General features: G+C 48.7%; 1 protein-coding gene across 5 annotated transcripts in view; it reads right to left on the reverse strand.

The window, feature by feature from the left end:
- Positions 1–23326, reverse strand: part of NAP1L4 (nucleosome assembly protein 1 like 4) — a 44881-nt gene extending 21555 nt beyond the window's left edge. For 2 of the 5 annotated variants that reach the window (XM_028118224.2, XM_028118228.2), the window contains exons 1-5: positions 23223–23326; positions 15208–15346; positions 5483–5513; positions 4517–4575; positions 1356–1455 (exon numbers count right to left, since the gene is read on the reverse strand). In XM_028118224.2, coding sequence (XP_027974025.1) covers positions 1356–1455; positions 4517–4575; positions 5483–5496 — 173 coding nt within the window. In that variant the 5' untranslated portion in view covers positions 5497–5513; positions 15208–15346; positions 23223–23326. Of the gene's footprint in view, positions 1–1355; positions 1456–4516; positions 4576–5482; positions 5514–7276; positions 9637–9679; positions 9724–15207; positions 15347–16292; positions 16480–23222 lie in introns of those variants that run through there. The other 3 variants (XM_028118225.2, XM_028118226.2, XM_028118227.2) reach the window with 3 other exon arrangements.
- Positions 23327–25191: the final 1865 nt, after the last annotated feature.

The raw sequence follows: 25191 nt of genomic DNA on the forward strand, positions 1-25191 counted from the left end.
TTCTTTGCCTTTTGCTACTTCTCTATATTCTTTTATTTTTTTAAGGATTTTATTTATTTTACAGAGAGAGTGAGTGAGGGAGGAGCAGAGGGAGCGGGACAAGCAGACTCCGTGCTGAGCACAGAGCCGGACGCGGGGCTCAATCCCACAACCGTTAAGACCATGACCTGAGCTGAAATCAAGAGTTGGACGATCAACCCAGGCACCCCAGTACTTTTCTACATTCTAATATTTTAGTTTGTAAGCATTACTTTTAATAAATCAGAAAAAACAAAACCCCTTTTAATCACATCAAAACTGTACGTTTAGCATGAAGCCCTTGGTCACCGTCTGGAACAAAGAGCAGATTTCTGGGCCTCATCACAGACCCATACAGCCCTCCCAGGCAGCGTCCACCTGGGCTGAGCCCTCGAGGTGGGGCTAGCAGTAGCCTGGGCACTCTACCCTTCCTCCAACAACTCATGCAGTCCTAGCTGTTCCTATGCACAGCACTGTTTAGAAAGTACTGGAAGAGCCTTAAATAGAGCCTTCAATCACAAAGGACCCCTGCCGCCCCACCCACAGCTACCTCATGGGAAAGGTCCTTTCCCAAGACTCCTAACTACAGTCCCGTCTCTAGGACTACTGCCGGCAGGAGAACAAGGAGGAGGCACGGTGAGGACCTAATGAAATGGCAGACATACAGAAACATCTGTATTTCTTTTCTGCGTTAATCACACAATTACAACTGTCCTTCATCTTTCTGTATCTTCCTAAGATACAGAGTAAAAATAACAGAGTAATAGAGTAAAATATAGAGTCAAAATAACAAACGATTTTAAGCCAACTGGACCCTGATAGCCTACCCCCAACTGTCCTCCTCCCATCAGCTACAGTAACTCCACACCGTCCCGCCAGCGGGCATTTACCATGTAGTACGTCCAACATGGAACCGATCCTATTCCATGAAGCCTCGTTCCTAGCCCCGGCATTCCCTCTCCATGAAGCCCACCCACTCACCCGGAGTCTAGCCAGAAAACTAGAGACCACTACCATCCTCCACTCTCCCACTCCCAGGCAGTACCACAAGTCCACCAGCGGAGAGCCAGCAGGGAGCCGGCACCCCGCCCTGAGCATGGCCCGGCGGCCCCCCGGCTAGGGAACCCCCCGCCCCCCACCGCACCTCTCACCACAGGCCTGCACCTCTACCACCTGCTGAGCCTAGGCACTACTCTTTGGAATCTAGTGCCTGGTTCTCAGCACCCAAAGTCTGCTCAATGAGAAAGACACTTATTGCTAGTCTAAGGAACCAGGAAATCAGTCTTTTTCCCTTTGTTTCTTAAAGTTGTACCAAGTCCCATGCACAGCATACTTACGTCTCAATGTAACTTGAAGGAGTGTGGGAGACATTGTCAAGCCGTTCCTGTAAAGCTGCCAAAACTTGAGGATTCTGCATCACCTGATCAGTGAGCTTTTCTATTAAGAGGTAAAAACAAGGTCAAAACATTTCAAATATCCCTGACACAGAACAGCCAGGGGTAGAAAATCATCAGCATGTATCTACCCAGCTATGTTAATTCACTTTAATTTCTAAATGTAGCAAGTGGCTTCTTAAGAACATGTCTTAAAAATACTTGAAATTTAGGGCGCCTGGGTGGCTCAGTCATCAAGCGTCTGCCTTCGGCTCAGGTCGTGATCCCAGGGTCCTGGGATCGAGTCCCGCATCGGGCTCCCTGCTCGGCAGGAAGCCTGCTTCTCCCTCTCCCACTCCCCCTGCTCGTGTTCCTGCTCTCGCTATCTCTCTCTCTGTCAAATAAATAAATAAAATCTTAAAAAAAAAAAAAAAAAAAACTTGAAATTTATTTCATTTTTTTAGATGGGGGGGGTGGGCAGAGGGAGAGGAAGAGAGAATCTCAAGCAGACTCCCCGCCCAGCACAGAGCCTGACATGGGGCTCGATCACAGGACCCTGAGATCAAGACCTGAGCCAAAATCAAGAGTTGGACACTTAACTGACTAAGCCACCCAAGCACCCCCTCAAATGTACTTTAAAGGCATGTGACCCGCTGTTACCCAGCTGAGCAGGCGGTCAGAAATCCACTGGAGGGGGCGCCTGGGTGGCTCAGTCGGTTGGGCGGCTGCCTTCGGCTCAGGTCATGATCCTGGGGTCCTGGGATCGAGCCCCACATCCGGCTCCCTGCTCAGCGGGGAGCCTGCTTCTCCCTCTCCCTCTCCCTGCCACTCTGCCTACTTGTGCTCTCTCTCTCTCTGTCAAATAAATAAATAAAATCTAAAAAAAAAAAAAGAAGAAATCCACTGAAGGGCACCCAGCTAGTTCTGGTTCTTGCTTCAGCTGTTTAAGCCTCAAACCTCCCGAACAAAGATGTCATCACCTCCCAGTTCAGGGTCCTATCTCCTGCCACCTCACCTTCTCTCCCCAAGACCTAAGGGGGCCCAGAAGCCAAGAACAGGGACAAGGAGACTGTCCCTCAGAGAACATCAGCGCTTTGTTGTGGCCTGGCTCACATCCCAGGAAGCCCTACGTGCACCAGCTCCTGGTGCACCAGACATGCGAGCGTTCTCACCTCCACCTTCACCTACACTGCCCTTCTGCCCAAACCGCCCCCACACCGCACTTCCTCACTACCCCCTCCCAAAACTCACTGGCCCCCTCCTCCCACACTGCCCTGGTGGCTCACACACATCTGCACTGTTTCCCAATGAACAAAGAAGACACTGAAGGGGAAGGAAGGTCTTTCACTCAACTATAACCAGGGAGTGGCCCAACAGAACACCTGCCCACGGCATAGACTCTGTGTTTGCTAAAGTGACGCCGGCTCGCTCCCACTAGCCAGAAGCCCTAATTTGGCACCCTCACCTGACTCCAAAGGTACCTGGAGCTCTGTCCACCTTTTTGTACGGAAGTCACAGGGGCAAGCAAAGGGTATCAAGTAGACAACTCAATTTTAACATTTTAATTATAAACAACCACTAACATGAAGCACTGTATTTAGCTATACACTCACACCTACGTACAACTGTGTATGTATACAATACGTATAAATACCACACCACACACAGACACACATCTCCTCTAGCTCTGGCCACCGAAGGCCTAGAAACAATGACAGCTAGCTTCTATATTCTGGTTTTTAAACATCTCCCCCTACTGAAAGGAACACGGCCCCTTGCAGAGATGGTAGACTCCAGGTCCAGAGCAAGAGAAGTTCAAGAAAAAATGTAGCTTAGCATCACAAAGCTACAAAGTGCTCAAAGCTCATGGGGACATAGCAAAAGGCCACAGAAGCCAGCCTGAAGAGACCGGCACTGGCCACGTGGGACAATTTGCACACCAAAAAGTACTGATGGTGCCTGACAAAACACTGAAGGAGTAACAATCTAGGAAAGTGCAGGAACCCTGCAGTGGGGGCTGGGAAAGCAGGGAGGGAAAGGCCATCTCTAACAGATGTAATACGCAGAAGACTGCCAAACTTAGAAAAACGCCCTTGTGCAAACACCGATGTCATACCTGATTCTGCAAGGATCGTTATCATGACCCATGGGGAACAGGGTGTCCACAGGATGACCAACAGGTCACTTACTGAAGGGACCCTCACAACGGGGAAGGCTGCCAGACATGACCTTCACCGAGTCCTCAATCTCAGGATCCCCGGCCATGGCCCCAGCGTGCTCCCCCTGCAGCAGGTCACCCATGTGGCAGTCTGAATCTCATGGGAAGGAAACAACCTGACCAATCCAGAGCATGGCCTGCTTATTCTACAAGACAGCCGGGGAGCAGCCTGCCGATGTGTCATCACAGCAAAGAATAAAAAGGTGCGAGGACGGCTCTAGAAGAAAGGAGACAGAACTAGATTCGGGACAGCACCCCCGGCTGGTCCTGGACCTGGACGTGGGCTGCGGCTAAAAAGAGCAGCTGAGAACAGCAAGGAAACAGCAACACGACTACATACTGGCTAAGTGCCATGTCCACGCCGCATTTCTCGGTTGTGGTCACGGCACCAGGGTTAGGAGAATTCATCCTAGTCTTTAGGAAATTTACACAAAACTGTTTAGGAGAAAAGAGTCAGGATACCCACAACTTGCTTTCAAACAGTTTAAGGGGAAAAAAGTATAGATATATAAATTTAAAAATGGAGGAAAAAATAACACATCTATGAACTGATGGACAAAATGCTACGGAGTCTGGGGTTTGCTCCATAAGCATCAGGGAAGTAGGACACAGACCAAGACCGGTCGCTGGCTGCGCCACGGCGTACTGAGTGGTGTACTGAGTGGCAGCCCGCACAAGGGGGCGCATTGTGCTAGTCATCCTACTTCTGGAAAGACTATCAGCAAAGTCTTTAGACCAAGTACCAATTTCCACTTGAATGCCTCCTAACTTCCCCAAACCGCTGAAGCACAGTAATCCTTCACTTGTATGACTTGTACTATCGCAAGAAATGGCTCAAGAGTGGACGGTGCTCTGCTCTGCATGCAAACTCTCCCGCCCTTATCTTCCCCACGGGTGGTGAACTGACCTGTGTTACTTGCATTTTTAGCAGCCTCCAAGGCATCTGAAGGAACACCATCTGAAAAACTAAGACAGTATGTTAAATAAGTATTACTATCAAGAGGTTCTAAAGACAAAGAGCACAGGGCATTTTTCTTGTGTAACATATTAAGAGGCAGCTCTACAACGACTTCATATTTGGACAGAACTATGGACACATGGGTGTATCTACGAGATACGTTCCTGTTATTTAAAAAAAAAAAAAAACCAACAAAAAACAAATACAAAAAAACACCACCTACCACTTAACACACCCCCACCCCCTGCCATGTCCCATAGTTCTAATTTCCAGCCCTGGCCAAAGCTTCTTAGTTTTCATTTCTACAGTTTCTTTCCCCCCCAAAATCTGCTCCCCACCCTAAAACTGAACCCACTAGCCAACCAACATGCATGCTACACTTTGGCCGGCTGCTAAAGGGATCAAGGAAGTGCCACCTTACCAAGTATTTAAGACACAAGGCCCACTGTGGCTCTGTAAGCTCACCACACAGTCTCTACAAACGATTAAACTTCACAAAAACAGTTATATCGGTTTTCAAAGATGCCTGGACATGGCTTCCCTCACCAAAATTAAACCACGTCAAACACTACACAACATCAAACATAACTTTCAGGACGAGCCACAAAACAAAATCGTTCACTTGACCACCGGAAGCTACACAAGGTGAGGATAGTGTCAAGTCAATCACAGGACTTCACCTGGGAGGTATTAAGACCTGGAGAGCAACATGATCACTTCCCACGAGAGGTTTTTCAGTATCGATATTTGAGACACTTGCCATGTGTGAAGCCATCTCCTCATGGGCTCAAACACAGCAGCGGAGGGAGGAGCCTGCCAACCAGAGCTGCTAATGAATAGTCACTGACCAGTGGCCTGGCTCATGCTAATCAACTAAAACTTAAATCCCAATAAACAAAGTCCATTTTGGCTTACCTGTTATCTGCCATCTGAATGTTTTGATCTCCTACAAATTAAGAGAGTTGTAACAATTAACATTGCTAAATATTCACAAAGAACTTTCTAGGGTGCTTGTAGCAGTCAGTGGCTATCTATGGGGGAAGAGGGTCTACCAGGAGGAACAAGAGGGAACTTTCTGGGGTGATGGAAATGTTTTAGATCTTGAACGCGCCTGCTGGTTTCTTGGATACCTATATTTGTCAAATTCATCAAATCTTACACTTAGGGTCTATACATTTTAGTGCATGCACATTTTACTCATTAAAAAAAAACAAAACAACCCAAAAACTCTTTTTGGTGCTAAAACGACCAGAGTTGAGAGTAAGATTAATCAATTCTAATTTGCCTTCTCTCTCTAATAAGCTTCAGCAATAGGAACATATGTCTATGCTACTAAGCCAATTACTTATTTACTTATTTGACAGAGGGAGACAGCGAGAGAGGGAACACAAGCAGGGGGAGCGGGAGAGGGAGAAGCAGGCTTCCCGCGGAGCAGGGAGTCTGATGCGGGGCTCCATCCCAGGACCCTGGGATCATGACCTGAGCCGAAGGCAGACGCTTAACGACTGAGCCACCCAGGCGCCCCTAGGCCAATTATTTTAGAACTATTCAAAGCATTTACTATTGCTTACACTGTATTTCACACTCTAAGTCACAGAAAGATTTTTATTTTATTATTTTTATATTTATTTAAGATTTACTTATTTGACAGAGAGAGACTGAGAGAGCACAAGCAGGGGGAGGGGCAGGCAGAGAGAGAAGCAGGCTCCCTGCTGAGCAAGGAGCCCGATGTGGGACTCGATCCCAGGACCCTGAAATCATGACATGAGCCAAAGGCAGATGCCCCTAGTATTTTTTTTTAAGTAGGCTCCACACTCAGCATGGAGCTCAAGGCAGGGCTTGAACTCATGACCCCAAGATCAAGACCTAAGCTGAGACCAAGAGTCAGATGCTTAACCAACTGAACCACCCAGGCGCCCCAGGAGGATTTTTAAATGTCACTGGTTTTGTATGTTCTATTACCAATACACTGAAGATGGTAACGCTTGTGTAAAAACATGATGTGACACACTCAGTACAACCCCACTTTTACAAGACACATACAACAAAAGATTATCTCCAAATTAGGTCATCTTCTACCTATAAACATTAAAGCTAGAAGCTAGGTTCTAGGACATTTACTCCTTAAAAAGAACTTGATATTAGTGACATTTCAAAACCGTGACTCAATGCATAGCTGAAGAGAGGTGGTGATGCTCCTGCATCTCAGACGTCGTAAACACACACCACAGCCTCTTCTCGAGAGCTATCCCAGGCCAACAACTTGTCAATGTTTTATTCTTAGGTATCTGAGCAAAGCTCAAACCCCTCCATCACAGTGCTTCAGGGTGAAACAAAACAACAAAAACCTTTACATTTAAGAAAAATAGATCCAACTGGTATTTATAATCTGCAATTGTTTTGTATTTAGCTCAACTGCGTTTTTCTTTGGTGATTCTGTTTTTGCAGATGAAGCCCAGAAGGAGAGAAACAAGGTAACAAATGCTCCAGTGGCTGTGGCCACCCTCCACCTCGCACGCCCGGTCAGTGAGGGCTCTAGAAATTCATCAGTGGTCCCCATCACCTGCTGCTGAGCCCCAAGTGCCTCCACACAGAAACCTGAACCCCGAGCCTTTCTAGCCATCCACCCCGACACTGACTCCCAGCTCCCCACAGCCGCAGTATTCCCCCGCTTCCCTTCCGCTCTCCCCCACACTCGATGGGACTTACAAGGCAGGTAAGAGTTCACGGTAACATCTGATGGCAACAGCCTAAGAGCTGCCGTCCGTACATCCCGGTCACCAGCTCTGGAGTCCTGACGGCCTTCCCGACGGCACACCTTTGCTGGTGTCCACGCGAACATCTTCATTTGTGTGCTGGCCCAGCCCCCAACTCCATACCCACACAGCAAGAGGAGGACTGCCACAGCAGGGTTTCCGGGTTACAGGGTATGGACGGATACCTGTTTCGCCGCGACACCAACTCTAATGTGCCTGCACCGTGTGACAGACACATCGGACAGCACCTCACGTCGGCCACATGCACCCTAGCTGCTGGCAAGAGCCTGCTCTTCAGAAGCCACCATCACGGCCAGTTCAGTGGACAGGCTCCGGTTCTCCCCCCTCATCGGTAACACCCAATCAAGCCCCACACCTGAGTCTAACACCTTCTTGACTAGCAAGGGCTCCGTGTGACAGGCACTCTCCCACATCTTCCACCCAACACCAACTCTGCCAAGGAGGCAATGTCCCCGGCGTATGGGAGAGGACACGAAGGCTGGTCAAGGCAAAACGCTTGACCCAAGGTCATCTGCCTGCTATGATGTGGACTTGGGTTTCTGTGAACCTACGAGAAAGGAGACAGACCGAGGCAAGCTTGATGACCGGAAACAGAGGTGACTTGGGAAGAGCACAGGAAGTGTAATTCAGGAGCTACAGGTGAGTGTGCTGAAGGTTCAGGGTGGGGTGCTTTTCTGGCAGAGTATGAGAGGGGAAAATCCAGTTAGGAGCCACACGGCAAGTTCAACAGCTCAAAGGTGGGAAGAGATTCTAGGTGGACACTCACTGGCTGGCAACAGCTTCCATCTTCTCTCAATCAAGCGTTCATGGGAAATCGGCCCGACAGTCCTCAAGTCCGCTGTTTTGATGGCGCACGCGTGAGATTCTCCACTTTACGTAGCCTTCAGTTCCATTTTAGATTCAAATCCTCTCAGATTTCCCCCTCTGATCCACATCTTTCACAGAAGGCCACGTTGATCAACCAATCTGTCTGCCTGTCTGGTTTAGTCAGAGATGTCCGTAGCTGTGAGTGGATGGTGCCCCTCAGAACTAACTGCAGGGACATCCTCAGATGTCTGTCCCTCATAGGAGGGAAACGGCAAGAGGGTATCACACCTCACTTGAACAACAGTCAAGAAATGGGGAATCTCAGTCATGTGTCTCCCAGTTGAGAATTCTTGGGAGCGGAAAAGAACTCTAGTTTGTACATATGTCTGGGAGGATCATACCCAGGGCCAAAAGTCCAATTAACGGCTACTGGCTGGAAAACCTCCTCGACCAGTTTCCCCAGCTGCCCATATTTAATAAGCTGAAAAAGTCCCAGGTCCTGGGGGGCCTGGCTTACTTCAGATCACAGTTTGATATTACCTTTTGTTATTTTTCATTCTTGCATTATTTCCCCCAATTTGTTAACATAAAAACAGCATTCTTCCCCTCCCTGCTGTGTAGGGCGAAGGCGCAGGACTGCGGTTTTGAAGACTACTACTGCGATTGTCTAGCTGGACTTGTTGATATTCAAAAGCTCTAACAGGAGCAGTAAAGTTGTACCACAACCACAGATTCCGAGTTACCTTTACGAGTTCTGCGACCCAACCCAAGAAGGGAACAAGGCTCAGGCAAATCCCTATCTACTACAGGGGTATTCGTGGACATCCACCCAAAGTGCTATCCATCCCTGTTACCATGTGCTATTTTAGGACAGTAGGAGAAAACCCCAGATTGGACACGGGCAGTAGGTGGAAGGGTTTTCCTGGTTTCAGCAGCAGGAATGAGGGCAACAACTTCACAGCATCCTTTCCAGGGGGAACGTGGAGTGTATGTTTCTGCCACATAGAAAGAAATAACTAGTGTTTTCTAAAGAGAGGACGCTAGGTAGACCCCTTTGCCCAGATTTTTTTCCCTGGAATGAAAGAGAGGACCTCATGATCAAAAACAGTCATTTACCCTGAAACACATAATACATTATACGTTAATAAAAAAGACAAAAACAGTCATTCACACACAACACGCAGTAACTGGTGCTTTTAGCATCATGGAAGTGGTTATAGGAACGTCTTCAATTTCAATATATTCAATATTCAATATTAACAAGTGAGTCTGGTGGTTGTGGGTGAGATTCCAATAGAAATCTGGGGATCATCCAGGGAGAAGGTTATGTTGAACTAAGTTCCCAGCATTTGCTAGATTTCTGAGCAGTTCCCCACGAGGCACCACTGAAAGGAAGCGCATTGCTCCCCCCTCCCAGCACCCTGTCACGGAGACACAGCTGCGGAGGAGACCCCATGGTCTCGTAGATCCCAGCGGGGAGTATCCTCGTGATCAGGAGTCCGGCACCCCTGGAATCACAAGTGCTTACCGGGAGGCAGCCTCGACTTCTGCCGGTCCTGTCACTGTCTGTGAAACACAGAGAAAGGTCTTGGGTAGGTACACAGACTCGAGTGAGGGTGTTCCTTTATGGGTGAGGAGCACCCAACGGAAGGCTTTCATGTCTGGTGCCAATTTCCCAGAAGGGAGACTATGTACGGCTTCAAAGGCACCAGAGGAAAGCCCTGTTCTCTCTGCTAGAAAGCTTCTGCCATCCTTCCAAGGATAATGGCCAGGCCACCAGTTGGGGCTTTAGCGTTAACTCCAGTGCAAATCCAACGAGTAGGGCTGGTGGAATCAAAAAGTGTTTGTAGAGTGGGAACAAAGGAGTGCGTTACCGGCAAACCAAGGCGTGGCAAGGAGGCCAGCAAAGGGACAATTACAACTTTAGACAGCATGACTCAGCTGTTGAGCAACACCAAATTCCGTGAAGGGGGAGGTTCTACAGGCCTGGCCCCAGTATCTTGGGAAGGCTGTCTACTTCCAATGTCATGTATTTCAGTCCTTGAAAATTTCTAGCTTTACGCTACCAGTTGGGGGGCAGGTCCTCTCAGGTTTTGGGACCTTTTTAGACGGCACACATGAATCCAGGAGTCTGTCTCCAGGAACCTGATGGCACCAGGGTTCCTCAGTAACACCTGGTAGGTGCCCTTTCAACAAGGCTGGAGTGAAACTTTATGGAGATGTCTCTTCCAGCAGATTAACTCTCCTGGCTGTAAAGTGTGATGTCTGACGTCTTTTGTCTCTTGGGAGCTCGCTGTGGAAAGACTGCTCTACCCTACCACAGCGTGATTATTCTCACTGGATTTAATTAGACCCTTGCAATACTCAAGTATGTACCAGTTTTTCAGTTGTGGGTCAAAGGAAGCAGGAGCCAAATGCATTAGCTTCCCTGTAATTATTTCAAAAGGTGAGAGTTTATGAATACTGAATGGAGTAGATTAAAGATTTAAAAGAACCAGTCGCAGTACTTTTTGGCCAAGGTATTGGAGGGTTTCAACTAATTTAGTAAATTAGTTCTTTATAATTCTCTTTGAACACTGGCCCACTCCTGAAGTCTGAGGATAAAGAGTGGAAACGCTGCAGAACTGGTCAGATGGCACACACTCACTCGTCCAAGGACTCACTTCCAGTGAAGTGGGTCCCCTGGTTACCACGGTACTCCCCACGTGGGAAAAGCCTTTGCTCAAAGGACTTTAGCTAAGGAAGAGCCAGTAACCTTTCTACATGGAAATGCTCCGGTCCAATGTGAAAAGATGCAAATTATCACCAGAACATCTTTCTATCTGTGAGATGAGGCAAATGTCTGAAATTCATCGGCCAGGCCTCAAACGGTCCACTGGGTAAATGACAGCCACTGGGGCCAGCTCAGCTCAGGTGAACAAGCAGGACAGCAATTTTTGTAGCCTTCTATTTTCCACCAACACTGATCCATAAACATTATCATTTCTCAGGGGACCAATGGTTTAATTCAGGCATAGTGGTCAATAAGGAAAGCTTTAGGTTTTCTGGAAGGACCAGCTTATTACTGGGTCCAAAGCAGAGTCCCTATTCTTTGTGGTCCCAACAGCCTTCTGATTTCCAACTCTCTTCTCTTGCACAGGCCAGCTGCTGCCCTTCCCTGGTTAGCCCCGTAGGTCCTCGCCGGGGGAGGAGTCTTCTGGGCCATGACAGAGGTTTGGTCAATGGATCTCCTAAGGGCAGCATTTCTTACAAGGGCATCAGCGAGGTAGATTCCTTTGGTTTCCGGTGAATCAGACTCGCAACAGTTAGAGCTGCTGGTGGCATCCTGGCATCCAACAGATTTGGGGCATAGAAGCCATCTTACTTTCACCTCCACTGGAAGGGAAGAAGCTCTGCTGTTTCCCCTAACATTCCAAAGTCATGGGCCACTCCAAAGGCATACTGGCAATCAGCATCAATGTTTGCGGTCTTGCTTTTGGCTAAAAGGCACATTCAGGTGAGGGCATCTATTTCAGCTACTTTGAGCTGAAGCAGCCAAAGGTAAGGGTCCAGCCTCAATAACCTCCAAACTGTTATCACATACCCAGCAAGAACTCACCACTTCCACAGTTCAGGTATGAGTCTGTCCACCAGGAAAGATCAGTGTGTGTCAGAAGGGTTTCTTATAAGACCTCACAAGAGGTTAACAGTTGATCTGCGAAAGTCAGATAGTCGTGGGGAGTTCCATCAGTGGAAGAGGGAAGAAGGTAGCAGGGCTGAGACTGTTATAGTGAACGAGAGTGATGGGGGGGAGTCAGTAAGAGGACTTGGCAGGAGGAAACAGCTTGCTGAAAAGTACTGGGCGTGGTGTGACTCAAAGAGAGCCTCTAAAAGCCTTGACGCATCAAGACGGTTGAGGAAGATCCCCTATCTCTTCAGTAGCTTTCACTAAGGGTGGTGGCAGGCAGAGCTCTAAGACAGGGGATGTATCCTCAGGCAGTGGACCTAACTGTTGGCCAGGATAACCTAGGGGTCTGTGACAGCCCCAAGTTTTGGGATAAGTAGTCTGAGGGCATTCCCTTCCTTCTCATGTACAAAACAGAAAAAGGGTAGCTGATAATCTGGGTGTCTAAGGGTAGGTGGACTTAACTACCTTCCTTCAAAGTCTTAAAGGAGAAGTTATATTGGTCATCCCAAACAATGGGATCCAGTTTGGTGTTCTTCTGTATGGCACAAAGGGGCTCAGCCATTAAGAGGTTTGGAATCCAACCGTGACCCAGCCCAAGAAGACCCTGTAATTCACATTTGATTTTGAGGTACAGAAAGTTTAAAATGCCTTGCAGTCTTTCAGGATCTAGGAGTAGTCCCCGTTCCCAGATTAAATTGTCCTAAATCTCGGACCAGAGGTTTGAACAAATTGCAATTTTTTTGTTTAAGACCTTGTGTTGAACAAGGTCTTTTTGAGAGCAGCCTTTCTGAAGGCAAGCAAAGAAGGAAATCATCTACATAAATGTAGTAAGATGAAACCTCTAAAGAAGCCTGTTATTTAAGTCAGCTGCTATAATCTGTGTGAAGAAAGAACTCTCAGTAAAGCCTTGAGGCATGACTATCCGTGTGTGTTCTCATCCTTCCCAGGTAAAGGCAAAAGGGCTATTATATTTTTAAATACACTGCTATCAAAAGGAATACTAAAAAAATGCACTGCATAAATTAACTACAGTTAAAAAAAAAAACAAAAAACCTCCAGTAGGGCTGGATACCAATAGTGTGTACGGATTAGAGACAACAGGGTGGAGGAATTAACAGTGTTTACTGCCTTCACGTGCCGGACCAATCTCCATCCTTGGGCATGGGAATTTTTACGGGTAAAATAGGGATATTTCAAGGACTACTACAAAGGATAAGAGTCCTTATCGTCTTCTAGGATAGGCCTTATGTCCTGATAAGTCCTCTTATTATTTACAGGGTAATGATTTATTCTTGGGAGAGGTCCTAAGGGGTCAATCTGGATATTAATAGGAGGGGCACTATGAATTCTGCCTCAGTCTGTTGAGGATTTTGTCCAAAGAACGGGGGTACTAGGTTTAATAGTGGGGATGAGTCCAAAGTTTGGTCTTCTTTGGTCTGCAGAGTGCAATAAATGGGCTTCAATGTTCCTGAGTACTGGATTTGAAATCAAGGAGTATTTTCCCTTTGGGAAAGAAAAAAAATGCAATGTATTTCCCTGGGAAATCTCATCCTAGATAAATGCATGTGAGCCAAATCGCTGAGGAGAAATGGTTGGTAGTCATGCAAAGGTCCCAGATAAAAGGATATGGGCTGAGAAACAGGGACATGTTGTAGTTTATCAGAGACCCCCTCTATCTGCACATATGTATTACTCCAAAGAAGGGACAATTTGGGGTTGAGCACTGACAGAATAGTTCCTGTGTTGAGTGAAACGGTGAGAAAATTCATCCCTGATGTGGAGAGTAGTCTCCCCATCCTAAGTAATTCCCCTCCCACAAGGCTGGGGAATAGTCCCCGTGTGCCCTCAGGGTCCCATCACGGGGGTGGATTTGGCCATTGCCTCTTAGGGGGTTGCAACTACTTGGACTTCAATTTATAGTGAGCCTTTTCCCAGTGGGCATACTGTCTGCAATAATGGCATGGTCCCATAGGACACAACTGCTCTGTGGTCTCCATCTGTGGGAGGCTCAATGCCCGTTCCATAGACGTTACTCCGACTAACAGTGTTAAGCCCCATTTACAACCATAGAATCAAACCCCACCGGGGTGGACTCAACATCTATGGAAAGCCTGGAATTTTCCTTGAAAACAGCTTAGACTCATGGACAGTCATATAACAGTCACAGACAGATTCAGCAGGCTTTTGGGTGAGTGCCTGAAACTTATTCTAGTCCACGGGCTTGGGGAAAGCCCTTGGGATGACTTCATGCAGTCTTTTGGCCATGCTGCCAGCGTGGTCATGCAAAAGGGCTGGTGGCTGGTCTAGTTTAAACCCTAGAGATTATTTTCATCCAGCGCTGGGCCTGACCTTCTCCAACAACCACGTGGACTAACTGACAGAGATCGGAGACCAGGCTGGTAAATCAGGGTTACAATATTAAATTCCTCCACCCATCTACAAGGACTCTCAGTTACCTTGGGGAGGTACTTAATTACAGCCCTAAGCTCAACTTTTGTCCATGGGGTGTAGGCACTTTGGGGTGGTTTAGCAGCATCCTCAGAAGATCTAATTTTGAAAGGAAAAGTTTTTGTTTTTTTTTTTAAAAGATTTTATTTATTTGACAGAGAGAGACACAGCGAGAGAGGGAACACAAGCAGGGGGAGTGGGAGAGGGAGAAGCAGGCTTCCCGCCGAGCAGGGAGCCCGATGCGGGGCTCGATCCCAGGACCCTGGGATCATGACTTGAGCCGAAGGCAGACGCTTAACCAACTGAGCCACCCAGGTGCCCCGAAAGGAAAGGTTTTAATGGGTTAAAGTTGATGAGGTTTCAGTGAAAGGAAGATCAGATAAAGGGGAGGGGTAAGGAGGCCACGAGGGGTATGGAAGGAGGTGGGGAAGTGAGGGTAGGAGAGAACCTTGGCTAGCGCCAACAAAGAGGCCTCTGACACTTTATTTTTATCCATCTTTAGTTGTTTATTTGCTTCAGTCAGTTTGGAAACAATATTTTGTAAGGAGGCAATTTCAGAATCCTGAACACGTTTAGAAACCTCCAGATACCAATAAAAATAACTATCCTACTTGGACTGTTTAATTTTGTAGCCATGGTCTTCTAACTTAGTTGGGAGAAAGAGAAGTCTCAAAAGGCTAAAGGTTCCCCATAATGGCCATCAGAGCCCTCAGTTACCCTTCTTAGTAAGACTGATCCACATAGGCAAAAACAGGCATGAGGGAGGACCATCATTTTTTAAAATAAAACTGGTCAGAGTTCCTGAAAGGGGGACACCCTTAGAACATTTAGATGACTGGGATCCCATTATCAGATTAAGAACAAAAGAAGACTGACAAATCTTGAATAAAGTCTGAGGGTTCAACCAAAAGAAGGGAGAGCTAGATAACGGAGAGACTTACCAAACTGAAAGTTACGGTGACTCGCGGAAGTGAAGAGCACAAAGGGCTCAGATATGGGTACCTTGCTCGATTCTGGGGGTCGTCACTCCTCAGTGGCTGGCTCCTTCAGATGCCACTCCTGACACCATGTAATGTCAACCTAAAAGAAAAGAGGTAAACTGAGGCAAGGTCGAGTTACCAGACCTTGCGTTTCTGTGGGAATAGCAGAGAAGCTGTGATTTGGGACACGCAAACTGCAGTGAGCCACAGAGTGAGCTACAGAACTACTTTGTGGGAAGAGTACAAAAGGGGAAAATCCAATAAAAATATCACCCAGTGAGTCCACTGGCTCAAAGATAAGCAGGAGAGATTCTTGGCAGGTGCTAATTGTAGAGTACATTCTGATCTGTAAATAAGGATCTGTGGGAAATCAGTCTCAGTCTTATTTTTCTGAAAGCGAGTCCATGAGATTCTCCATTTCATTTCCTTTGGTTCCATTTTAGATTAAAATCCTCGCACATTTCAGATCCAGACCCTCCTGACCTTTCCGTACCACCACCAATCACTTCACTTTCTGCTGCCACTTCCACCTGCTTAACTCAAAATGACTGCAGCTGTCCTTGGCACAGATGACAATCAAGAGCTCAGTCGGAGTCAGGACCCTGCAGGGCAGCAGCATCCCCGAGAAGGACACGGTCTAAAAAAATGGCGTAACAATGCTCCTCCTATGCTGTGCACTATGTGGTCCCCGGGCCCTAAGGAGCATCCAGCACAATAGCTATTGAGTGAAGACACGCCCCACTGCGGGACACAGGCCAAAGAGCTTCACCTTCCCGTGGAATGATGCCACTCCAAAGTAACAGATTCCCTTCACACAACGATCCACTTTATTTCCAACTATGTGAAGCCATGCGCTATTTAACACTATTTCTGGTGACATGATGACAAAGCAGTTAAGTTAAACCCGACACAACACTTGAGAAAACAAGACAAAGTGCTCAATCAAGGACAGGAGAAGGCCTGCTTACACAACAGGAAAGAGCAAACCCAGGACTCAACATCTAGAACACAGCACACACACACAGTGACCTGGTTCTGAGGCCTACCCCTGCTGTCTCCTAGCTGTGAAACCGGGGCTCCGACACCCACAAACTATACAGGGCCTCCCGAGGGGCTGCTGTGACGACAGAACGACGCGGGCGAGGCGCCCAGCACACGGCCCGCTGCAGGCCTCCTCCGGCTTCCGTAACTGCAACACGATTACACACTGCCCTGCTGCTTGTCAGAGAGCAGCAAATCCAGTTCCTCTCAACAGTTCTCCCTTTATATACCGAAAAATAATCTAGAGTTGGTGACATTATAAACGAGCTAGAGTTCCATTTGTTAATTTTCATGTTTAGCAATCCCGACTAGTTCAAATAGAAAGTTACAAGGAACTACCAAATTTGCAGGTTTGAGAAACACAACCGTCTATTCATTTTAAATGTTGGTATGCTGAAGCCTCATTTGAAGGTCTCCTTCACCTAAATGGCAATCATATTAAAATATGAACAGGCCACCAGACAAAAGAATATTCAGAAATATAAAAGAATACAGCAGTTCAGGTCCTTCCCAGGACTAACAACTTTCACTGAGTCTACAATTCTTTTTTTTTTTTAAAGATTTTTTTATTTATTTATTTGAAAGAGAGAATGAGAGAAAGCATGAGAGGGAAGAGGGTCAGAGGGAGAAGCAGACCCCCTGCTGAGCAGGGAGCCCGATGTGGGACTGGATCCCGAGACTCCAGGATCATGACCTGAGCCGAAGGCAGTTGCCCAACCAACTGAGCCACCCAGACGCCGAGTCTACAATTCTAAATTTGGATTGGCATGCAAATTTCCATGATTATACAAATAAATGTTTTGCTTTTATTTATGTAAGATACCTCACAACCCTACTTATGGATTTTTAACCCAAACAAAAAAATTGTTTTCATGGGGAAAAATTTTTAGTTTTTGTGGCAAATTATCCACTATAACTAAATTCCTAATTTAAAAAACATTCTATAGGGGCGCCTGGGTGGCTCAGTCAATTAAGCATCCAACTCTTGATCTCAACTCAGGTCATGATCTCAGGGTGAAGAGTTTAAGCCTGGGTTGGGCTCCATGCTGGATGTGGAGCCGACGTGAAACACACACACACACACACACACACACACACACACACACACACACACACACACACACACACACACACACACACACACACACACACACACCACTTAGTCTATAGCTAGAGTAAGCATATAGTTTCAAACTGGGCCATTTCTAAGAGACTAAGTAGGAGTAAACTGGGGAATGTGGTCATCCTTCACATAACCAAAATTTTTATACGTTACCTACCTTTAGTCAAAGGTCCTCAATATCTTCCCATGAAATAACTGAATAACTAAAATTAAGTTAAATGTAACCCAATGCCTCTGTAAGACTTCAGAATTGCATTACAGTCTATAATTTTTATTCAGTGAGGGTGGTGTTAATGACATGGTTCACATAAAAGTCTAAGGGATGGTGATCCTACCCTATGAACCTAAGATGGAGTCTGACCAGCCCTGGCATATAGGTCCAAGTCCTCCAGGAGTACCGGATCCTGTTTTAGCTTAAGACCACATCAGAAAGGAGAAGAACCATCTAGTCTAAGAAGGAATCAAGATACCCCCTGCAAGAAATCCCCACGTTTCCACTCACAAAACCTGGCCAATATATGAAGCCCTGGGACAGTCCAGATCTCATTTATATTGCCCTGACAGACAGATTTTTTTATCTAGCCTATCATTGTGTTCCTTAGCATTAGAGGGTAATTGTGTTGGATCCAGTATGCAAGTAAGCAAGCAAAAACATGTCTAAAGTAAACAACCAAATAACTTTTGCAAGTTTCTAAACTAACGTAAAGTGTCCTTGTTAACTATGCTTGTTCTCTTAGCAAAGAGTGCCCAGGTCCTAAGCTCCTAAAAGTCTTGAAGTTGGATTCAAACTAATTTCGATCGTATATGTTAACTGAAAATCTAATACATGTTTTTCCTTTCTCTTTGGACATTTATAAAATTTTTAATTGAGAAATCATACATAGGGGTGCCTGGGTGGCTGTTGGCTGAGTGTCCGACTCTTGGTTTTGGCTCAGGTCATGATCTCTCAGGCAGTGAGATGGAGTGCATGTCAGGAGGCAGCTTGAAGATTCTCTCTCTCTCTGCCCTCCCCCCCCTCGCACGGGCATGCTCTCTCTCAAATAAAATCTTTACGAAAAAAAAAAAAAAATCACACATATGTTTACAGATGCACTAAGATTGGAGAATAGTTCATTACTACATGTAAGTATTAGATAAGGGGGATCGTTACTTTTGCATGTTTTAAACTTTCTATTACCATGTTTAAAGGAAAAAAAAAAAAGGATGCGTAAACAGTGCAAGTTTCCCACTGAAGAACAAGTTCCATGAGGGCAGGGAGCTGTCTACTTGCTCAACGCAGCAATCCCTGGAGCCAGCACAGGACTTGGCAGGACCCAGCGGCCAGGCAGTCTCTGCTTTCCTCACTCACTGCTGTGGGCTCAGAGCCCACCCCTGCCTGCGCACAACATGGCATCAGGGACTCCACACACACCTTAGTCTCTCCCATGGAGTTTGTGAACACACAGAGCAAGTTGTGTCTGCTTACAAGATCTAACTGCCACCAGACAACAGTGGACCATCTCTTCAGAAACTTGCAAGAGACCAAGCCCTCAGTTTTCTGGAAGAAAATAAAAAATGCATTTCCTTTCCTTAACCAAAAACTCTATTTTTACTCAGGGCAAAGTAGCTCTTCATTGCTACATCTCCAGTTTCCTCTTCCACTCTCTTCTCTGCAATTCATTAGTATATGACTAAATGAGGCAAACATTTCAAAATTGCCCTTATCCAGTATTTAAAAGTCTTGTCACTCTGTAAGGTCTTCCCTCTTCACCTTATTTAAAAATCACAAATGGGGTGCCTGGGTGGCTCAGTCGGTTAAGCGTCTGCCTTTGGCTCAGGACATGATCTCAAGGTCCTGAGATCGAGCCCCATGTTGGGCTCCACACTCAGCTTGGAGTCTGCTTAAGATTCTCTCTCTCTCCCTCTGCCCCTGCCCCCTGCTCTCTCTCTAAATAAAATCTTTAAAAAAAAAAAAAAATCACAACCATCCAAGTCCCTACTCCTCTACTTTTCTTCTCAAAAGCACCTACCACCATCCAACTTGTTTATCTGTCTCCCACCACGAAAATATACGAAGGCAAGGCCCTTTGTTTTGTTCAGAGCGATACCCCAAGTACCTAGAACTATGCCGAGCACAGAGAGGTTCATGAAAGAATGAATGAATAGATACAAGGCATTGAAAGCTATTTTCCTACACATACGCAATGTTTTAAAGTGTAATACTTACAAATGCATTCTTATAACCTTTGTACGTAAATGTTTGAGGTGTACAGTCAATCTCTCTACCACAAAACTGATGGAAATCATCTCCTCTTGTTTGAAACAGTCTTTTGGATATATTAAAATGCACAGTACATAAAGTCAGGAACCCAGACCGGAAGCACATTTAGTTTCAACAGCTGGCAGAGTATACTTCTAAGAGGAAATTTAAGGCGACACAGTGAGTGGTCAAGATCAAAAAGTATAGGTCACAAAGTGCTCTCTTATAGTCTCCTTACTACAAAAACACACTGCCTCTCCTGTTACTAAATACTCACGGAATTAAAATTAAATGGCAGGGGCGCCTGGGTGGCAAAGTTGGTTAAACAACTGCCTTCGGCTCATGTAATGATCCTGGAGTCCCGGGATCAAGTCCCGCATCGGTCTCCCTGCTCAGTGGGGAGTCTGTTTCTCCCTCTGACCCTCCCCCTTCTCATGCTCTCTCTCTGTCACAAATAAATAAATAAAATCTTTTAAAAAATTAAATTAAATGGCAAAGGAAAGCAGCCCTGCCTTCTCTGAAGAGGACAGGGTAGAAAACCAACGGCTGTCAAATGAAAACAAATCTATGTCATCACAAATCTACTTCTTAAAAATTTCCTAGCAGTCGAACACAAGATTCTTCACTGCGTATTGATAAGGGTCTCCCACGGGATAAGGACAAATTCCCCACCTGCAGTTTGGGGACACAAGTACTTGCTAAATAAAGGAGGAGCGACCACACAAAGTAAGGGAAGCCCGGATGACAGTGACTTCCTGTGAAGACCCTGTTTCTGGCCACTTGTAAAACCTCCCAGTGGCAGAATGGTCAAGCTAGGTAATTACCACCCGGGTCACCATGGATGCCTAAACACATTTCCACTTCAAGTAAGCACCTCTGAGGCAGCAATTCCAGACCAAACCCCCCAGAAACTCCTCACTGCTGTCTCATCATTCACACCCGGCCATCAGGGCCAGTGCTGGATGCCAGCAATATGGGGTTCTGCCTATTTCACATAGCTGGTGGCCATAGGCCTTTGGGAATTTATATCACCCTCCTGCCCACAGATACTACATACTATTGTTCCAACACAAACAAATTTAGATTCTCTGGCAAAATTTCTGGCAATACAACATAAGCTTCTGAAAACAGTTTTAAAACATCTTTAAAAAAATGTGGACAACAAAGAGAAAGCAAGAAAAAAAACTCTAAAGTAATTCTACACTCTATTATACCATTTATACATTCCCATTTGCGGTCACCTCCGCCTAATACTGAAAGACTTACCCCCAACCACTCAAGAAAAGAAAAACGTTGAAGACGTCAATCACAACACTGGCTGGTCAGCACTGCAGATACAGGAAACTGATATGCTCCCAGCACCGAGGGGCTGCTAAAACCCGGACAGGCTAACCGAAACACCGTCATTAGAGATTCAAATACAAGTTCACACACTGTAATGACAAACACACCCCAACTCTGTGGACTTCATCTCTACAGAATTATGAACTACCTCATACAGATAGAAATCTCTACACTCAAAATACCACAGAAGAGTCTGGTAATCCACACAGCCGATCCACCCAACTAAAAAAATGTCTGTACATATTTTGAGGACAATAATCCTAAAGCAGAAGTAAACTTTTCAGGATTCAGTTTACTGACACCATCAAAACAAATGATTAAATTAGCTAAAGTAAAGAATCCAATCTCTCCAATCACTATTCTATAATCGTTTTGAAAAATAATGCAAAATTCAGGAATGCATTTAGATGTTACTTTATGACACAGAGGTACAAATAAACTGCAGTATCACTGGTAAACCAAGAAAAAAAAAGACTGCAAATAAATGTGTAACAACAGGTATCTCGGACAGCGCTATGCTGTTGGAATAACTACTGTTTTACATAAATAACTATTTTGAGAACAATTATTTTCATCATACCAGAAGAAGCAGCCTTAAAATTCCAGTTAAAATATTCCCTGAGTGGGACGCCTGTGTGGCTCCGTCGGTTAAGCCGCTGCCTTGGGCTCGGGTCTTGATCCCAGGAGATCAGCCGGGAGCCTGCTTCTCCCTCTGCCTGCCGCTCTCCCTGCCTGCGCTCTCTCTCTGACAAACAAATAAAATCTTAAAAATAAATAAATAAAATGTTCCTAAGTAATCTGCCAATCTGCCTACTTTATCTACAAAATGAGCCCCTTTTGTCACCATGATGTTGTAAGAAATTAAACTCTGCCAACCGTGTTTCTATTGACCAAAAAGGTCTGATCTTCCCCTGATCCTCTGAAATCTCGCACTAGGAACATTTACCTCAAAAGATGAACGAAAAAAAATTCCTTACCCCGAAACAAGTAAAAAAGCAGCTAGTAAATGGAGAAACTTCACGCGCGCCCGGGTTTCACCTCCCTGGCAACGGCACACGTCCCGCTTCATCCCTGCACTGGCTCCCCCTCCTGCCGCCGCCCGGCTCTCGCTCGAGCTCACTGGACATCTGCAGATTATCTCCTGCACCAGCCATCACTCACGGCAGGCTGAACTAATTTCCAGACTCTACTGGGGGACGCATTTAGCGACCGGTAAGGATCCCAGAAGTCTTGAGCGGGAAGCGATCGCCGGGCTCAAACCCTCCCGGGGGGGTGGGGGGGACCCAAGCTGGGCTCCGCACAACTTTTTCCTCCCCCTCTGCAGAAGCAGGAACGCCGGGTCAGGTCCGAGCCGCCGGCGCCTGCACGCAAGCGGTGCCGCCTCGGACGGACCGTGGTCACTGGCCGGCCAGCGCCTAGGGCCTCCCGAGCAGTGGGCCCGGAGGACACCAGGTACCGGGTCATCACGAAACCAGAGAGCACGTGCGAGGAGGCGAGCCGCGCCCCCGCGGTGCACCGCGGCCCGCGTCCGTCCTTCCGCCGCACAGCCGGCACTGCGGGGGGGCGGTGCCGGACCCACGACTCCCCACTCTCGGAGCCTAGCACAGCGCACACCCGCAGCAGCGCGTCCCGGGGACACCACCCTCCCCCACCCCCGGCCGACGGCCCGCGGGCGCGGACGGGCGGGTCTTATCGCGGCCACACGGTCCTCCGGGGGCACGCGGCGGGCGCGCTCAGAAAAGCGAGCCCCGGGCGGACGGCGGCTCGGCAGCCCGGTGAAAACGCACCGCCGTGGGCGCCGCCGGCGACTCGGGGCTCAAAGACGAACGTGGAACTTTGCCGTCTCCGTCCCCGTCCCGGTCCCGAGGGGCGGCCTCCCCGCAGGCACAACCCCGCGCCCCGAAAACAAAGGGGCCCCGCGGCTGCCGCTCCCCTCGGGGTCACGGCCAGCCGGGCAGACCGCCACGCGGAAACAAAGCGCCTCCTGACCTTCAGGGCCGCGCCGGGGAGGGGGGCGGGGCGGGGGGGTCACCCACGGCCGCCCTCTCCCCGCCGCCCGCCGCCGCCCGCCACCCCGGCCTCCCCGCCGGCCTCCCCGCCAGCCCGGCTGCCGCCCCGCCCCTGCCGCCGAGGCCTGCTCCCACGGCGGCCCCGGGCCTCGCGCCCGCCGCCCTGGGCCCCCGCTGCCCCGGCTCAGGGCCCTGGCCGGCCGCCCCAGCGCGCCGTTACCCGGGCAAGCGCCTCGCGTCCACTCCTCACGCCTCCTGCGGCTGCGGCAGCGGCGGCGGCAGTGGCCTTGCTCGCTCCAGGGGCTGCGCCGCCGTGGCCGCCAACAACACCGCCTTCCATTGGCCGAGGCCCCTCGCCCCGCCCTCCGTAAGCAAGGCGGGCTGTGGTTGGGCGGGCTCGGCGCAAGTCAAATACGCTCCGGCGCCGCCGGCGACGACCAGTCAGAGGCCGCGATGGTGGGGGACGTCACGCTGCGTCGCGCTCAGGCCCTCGAGCCGTGTGCAAATACGGGCGTGTGACGTCTGCGGCAGCGCGCGCTCGCGTTCCTTCCGCCTCTTTAAGGGGCCGGGGCACGCGGAGGACACGTGGAGGGCACCTGCCGCCGCCCGCCGCCCGCCGCCCGCCCTCTGACCCCCCCTCCCGAGCCCGCGGTGCTCTTCCAGTTCGGTGCCATCTGCAGTAACGGGCGCGCGGACCCCGCAGACTTCCGGCGACCCCACCGCCCATGCCTCTGGCGTCCTCAAATCCCGGAGTTCCGCCTATGGGCTTCGCCCTCGGTCCCGCCTTCTCGCGCACCCGCGTCCGCGCACACCGGGCTGTCAGCCTGGCTCCGGCCTGAGCAGAACCCCCTCCCCACCCCCCGGCACCCATGAGGCCCAGAGGTGCGGGCCCTGCCGCCGGGCTGGGGTACCAACCACAGCCTCATCACATCACAGTTTGTAGAAAAGCGTTGAATTAACAACTGGAGCAAGATGACAGTTGGGTTGGAAAGCCATGCGCCCCAGGCCCGGGTTTCCTGAGGTTCTTCTTTTCTGGGCTGCATCTGCAGTTGGGGGGGGGGGGGAGGTGTTTCGTGATTTTTGTCTATTTTTTCAAAAATGGTGCCTGGGTCAGCAGTGCCCATGGGCAGGCGGTGGTGGTGCACACTGTGAACCTGGGGTCACTTCACTGAGTTGCCCTGAAAGAGGGCCAGGGGTGCCCAAAGCCTTTCTGTTTGTAACACGTTGAGAATGCGGTTTTATTTTCCTGTGGCTGCCACACCGCGAAGTGCCACCAACCGGGGTGCTTAAGAAAACACAACAGAAATTATGTTCTCGAGGTTCTGGAGGCCAGAAGGCAGAAATCCAGGTGCCAAAGGACTGGGCTCCCTCTGAAGACTCCAGGGAAGGGTCCTTCCTTGCCTCTTCCAGCTTCTGGGGCCCCAGGCCGTCTTGGGCTGCAGCCACGTTCCCCACCACCACCCCTGCCCCCAGGCTTTGTCTCCATCCTCACTTGGCCTCTCCTGTGGTCACTACCTTAGGACTACTGTAGTGGCCTCATTTTAACTCGATCACATGTGCAGAGAACCTTTCTCCACGTGTTAAGTGCATAAGTAACCAGGAGCTGGGGCTGAATTCCTTAGGGGGCTGCCATTCGGCTCACAGCACACAGTGAGGTGTGCCCCGTTAGTCATCCTGGACAGCAGGCTGTGCGGTGCAGAACAGGAGTAAAAGGGCAAGTGTTCCTGGGTCAGACCCCTGGGGCCAAATCCCTGACCTTCCCAAATATAGCTGGGTGTCCCTGACAGCCTGTGGCTCAGTTTCTCCATCTGTCAATCATGGGCACTTGTAGTCCCCATTTCACAGGTTTGCTGGACAGTTAGAACACTGGCGCGCGGAACAGCCTGATGCGGGTGTGGACTGTTCCGAAGACCCCACCCCCCGCCGAGGGAGGGGACTAAATGCCTGAGGACAAGGGTGGGTGGGGGTCTTAGAGCTGGAGCCTGGGCCCTTCCTTTTGCCCCTGCTATGAGGCTCTCCTAAGTCTGTCCTATGAGTGGCTTAGCCTGCACCATGCTCCAGACGACAAATGGTCCCCACAGGCCCCGGTGCTCAGAATGACCAGGAGCAGCCGCTGTGGAGCCTGCATCCCGAGCCACCCTCTGAGGGGCCAGAAGCGCCACCTCCTGGGTCCACCAGTGGCCCAGACT

The sequence above is a fragment of the Eumetopias jubatus genome, unplaced genomic scaffold (assembly GCF_037043125.1).
Source record: "Eumetopias jubatus isolate StellerSeaLion01/CBP00866 unplaced genomic scaffold, mEumJub1_p1.0 scaffold_13, whole genome shotgun sequence".
Lineage (NCBI taxonomy): Eukaryota > Metazoa > Chordata > Mammalia > Carnivora > Otariidae > Eumetopias > Eumetopias jubatus.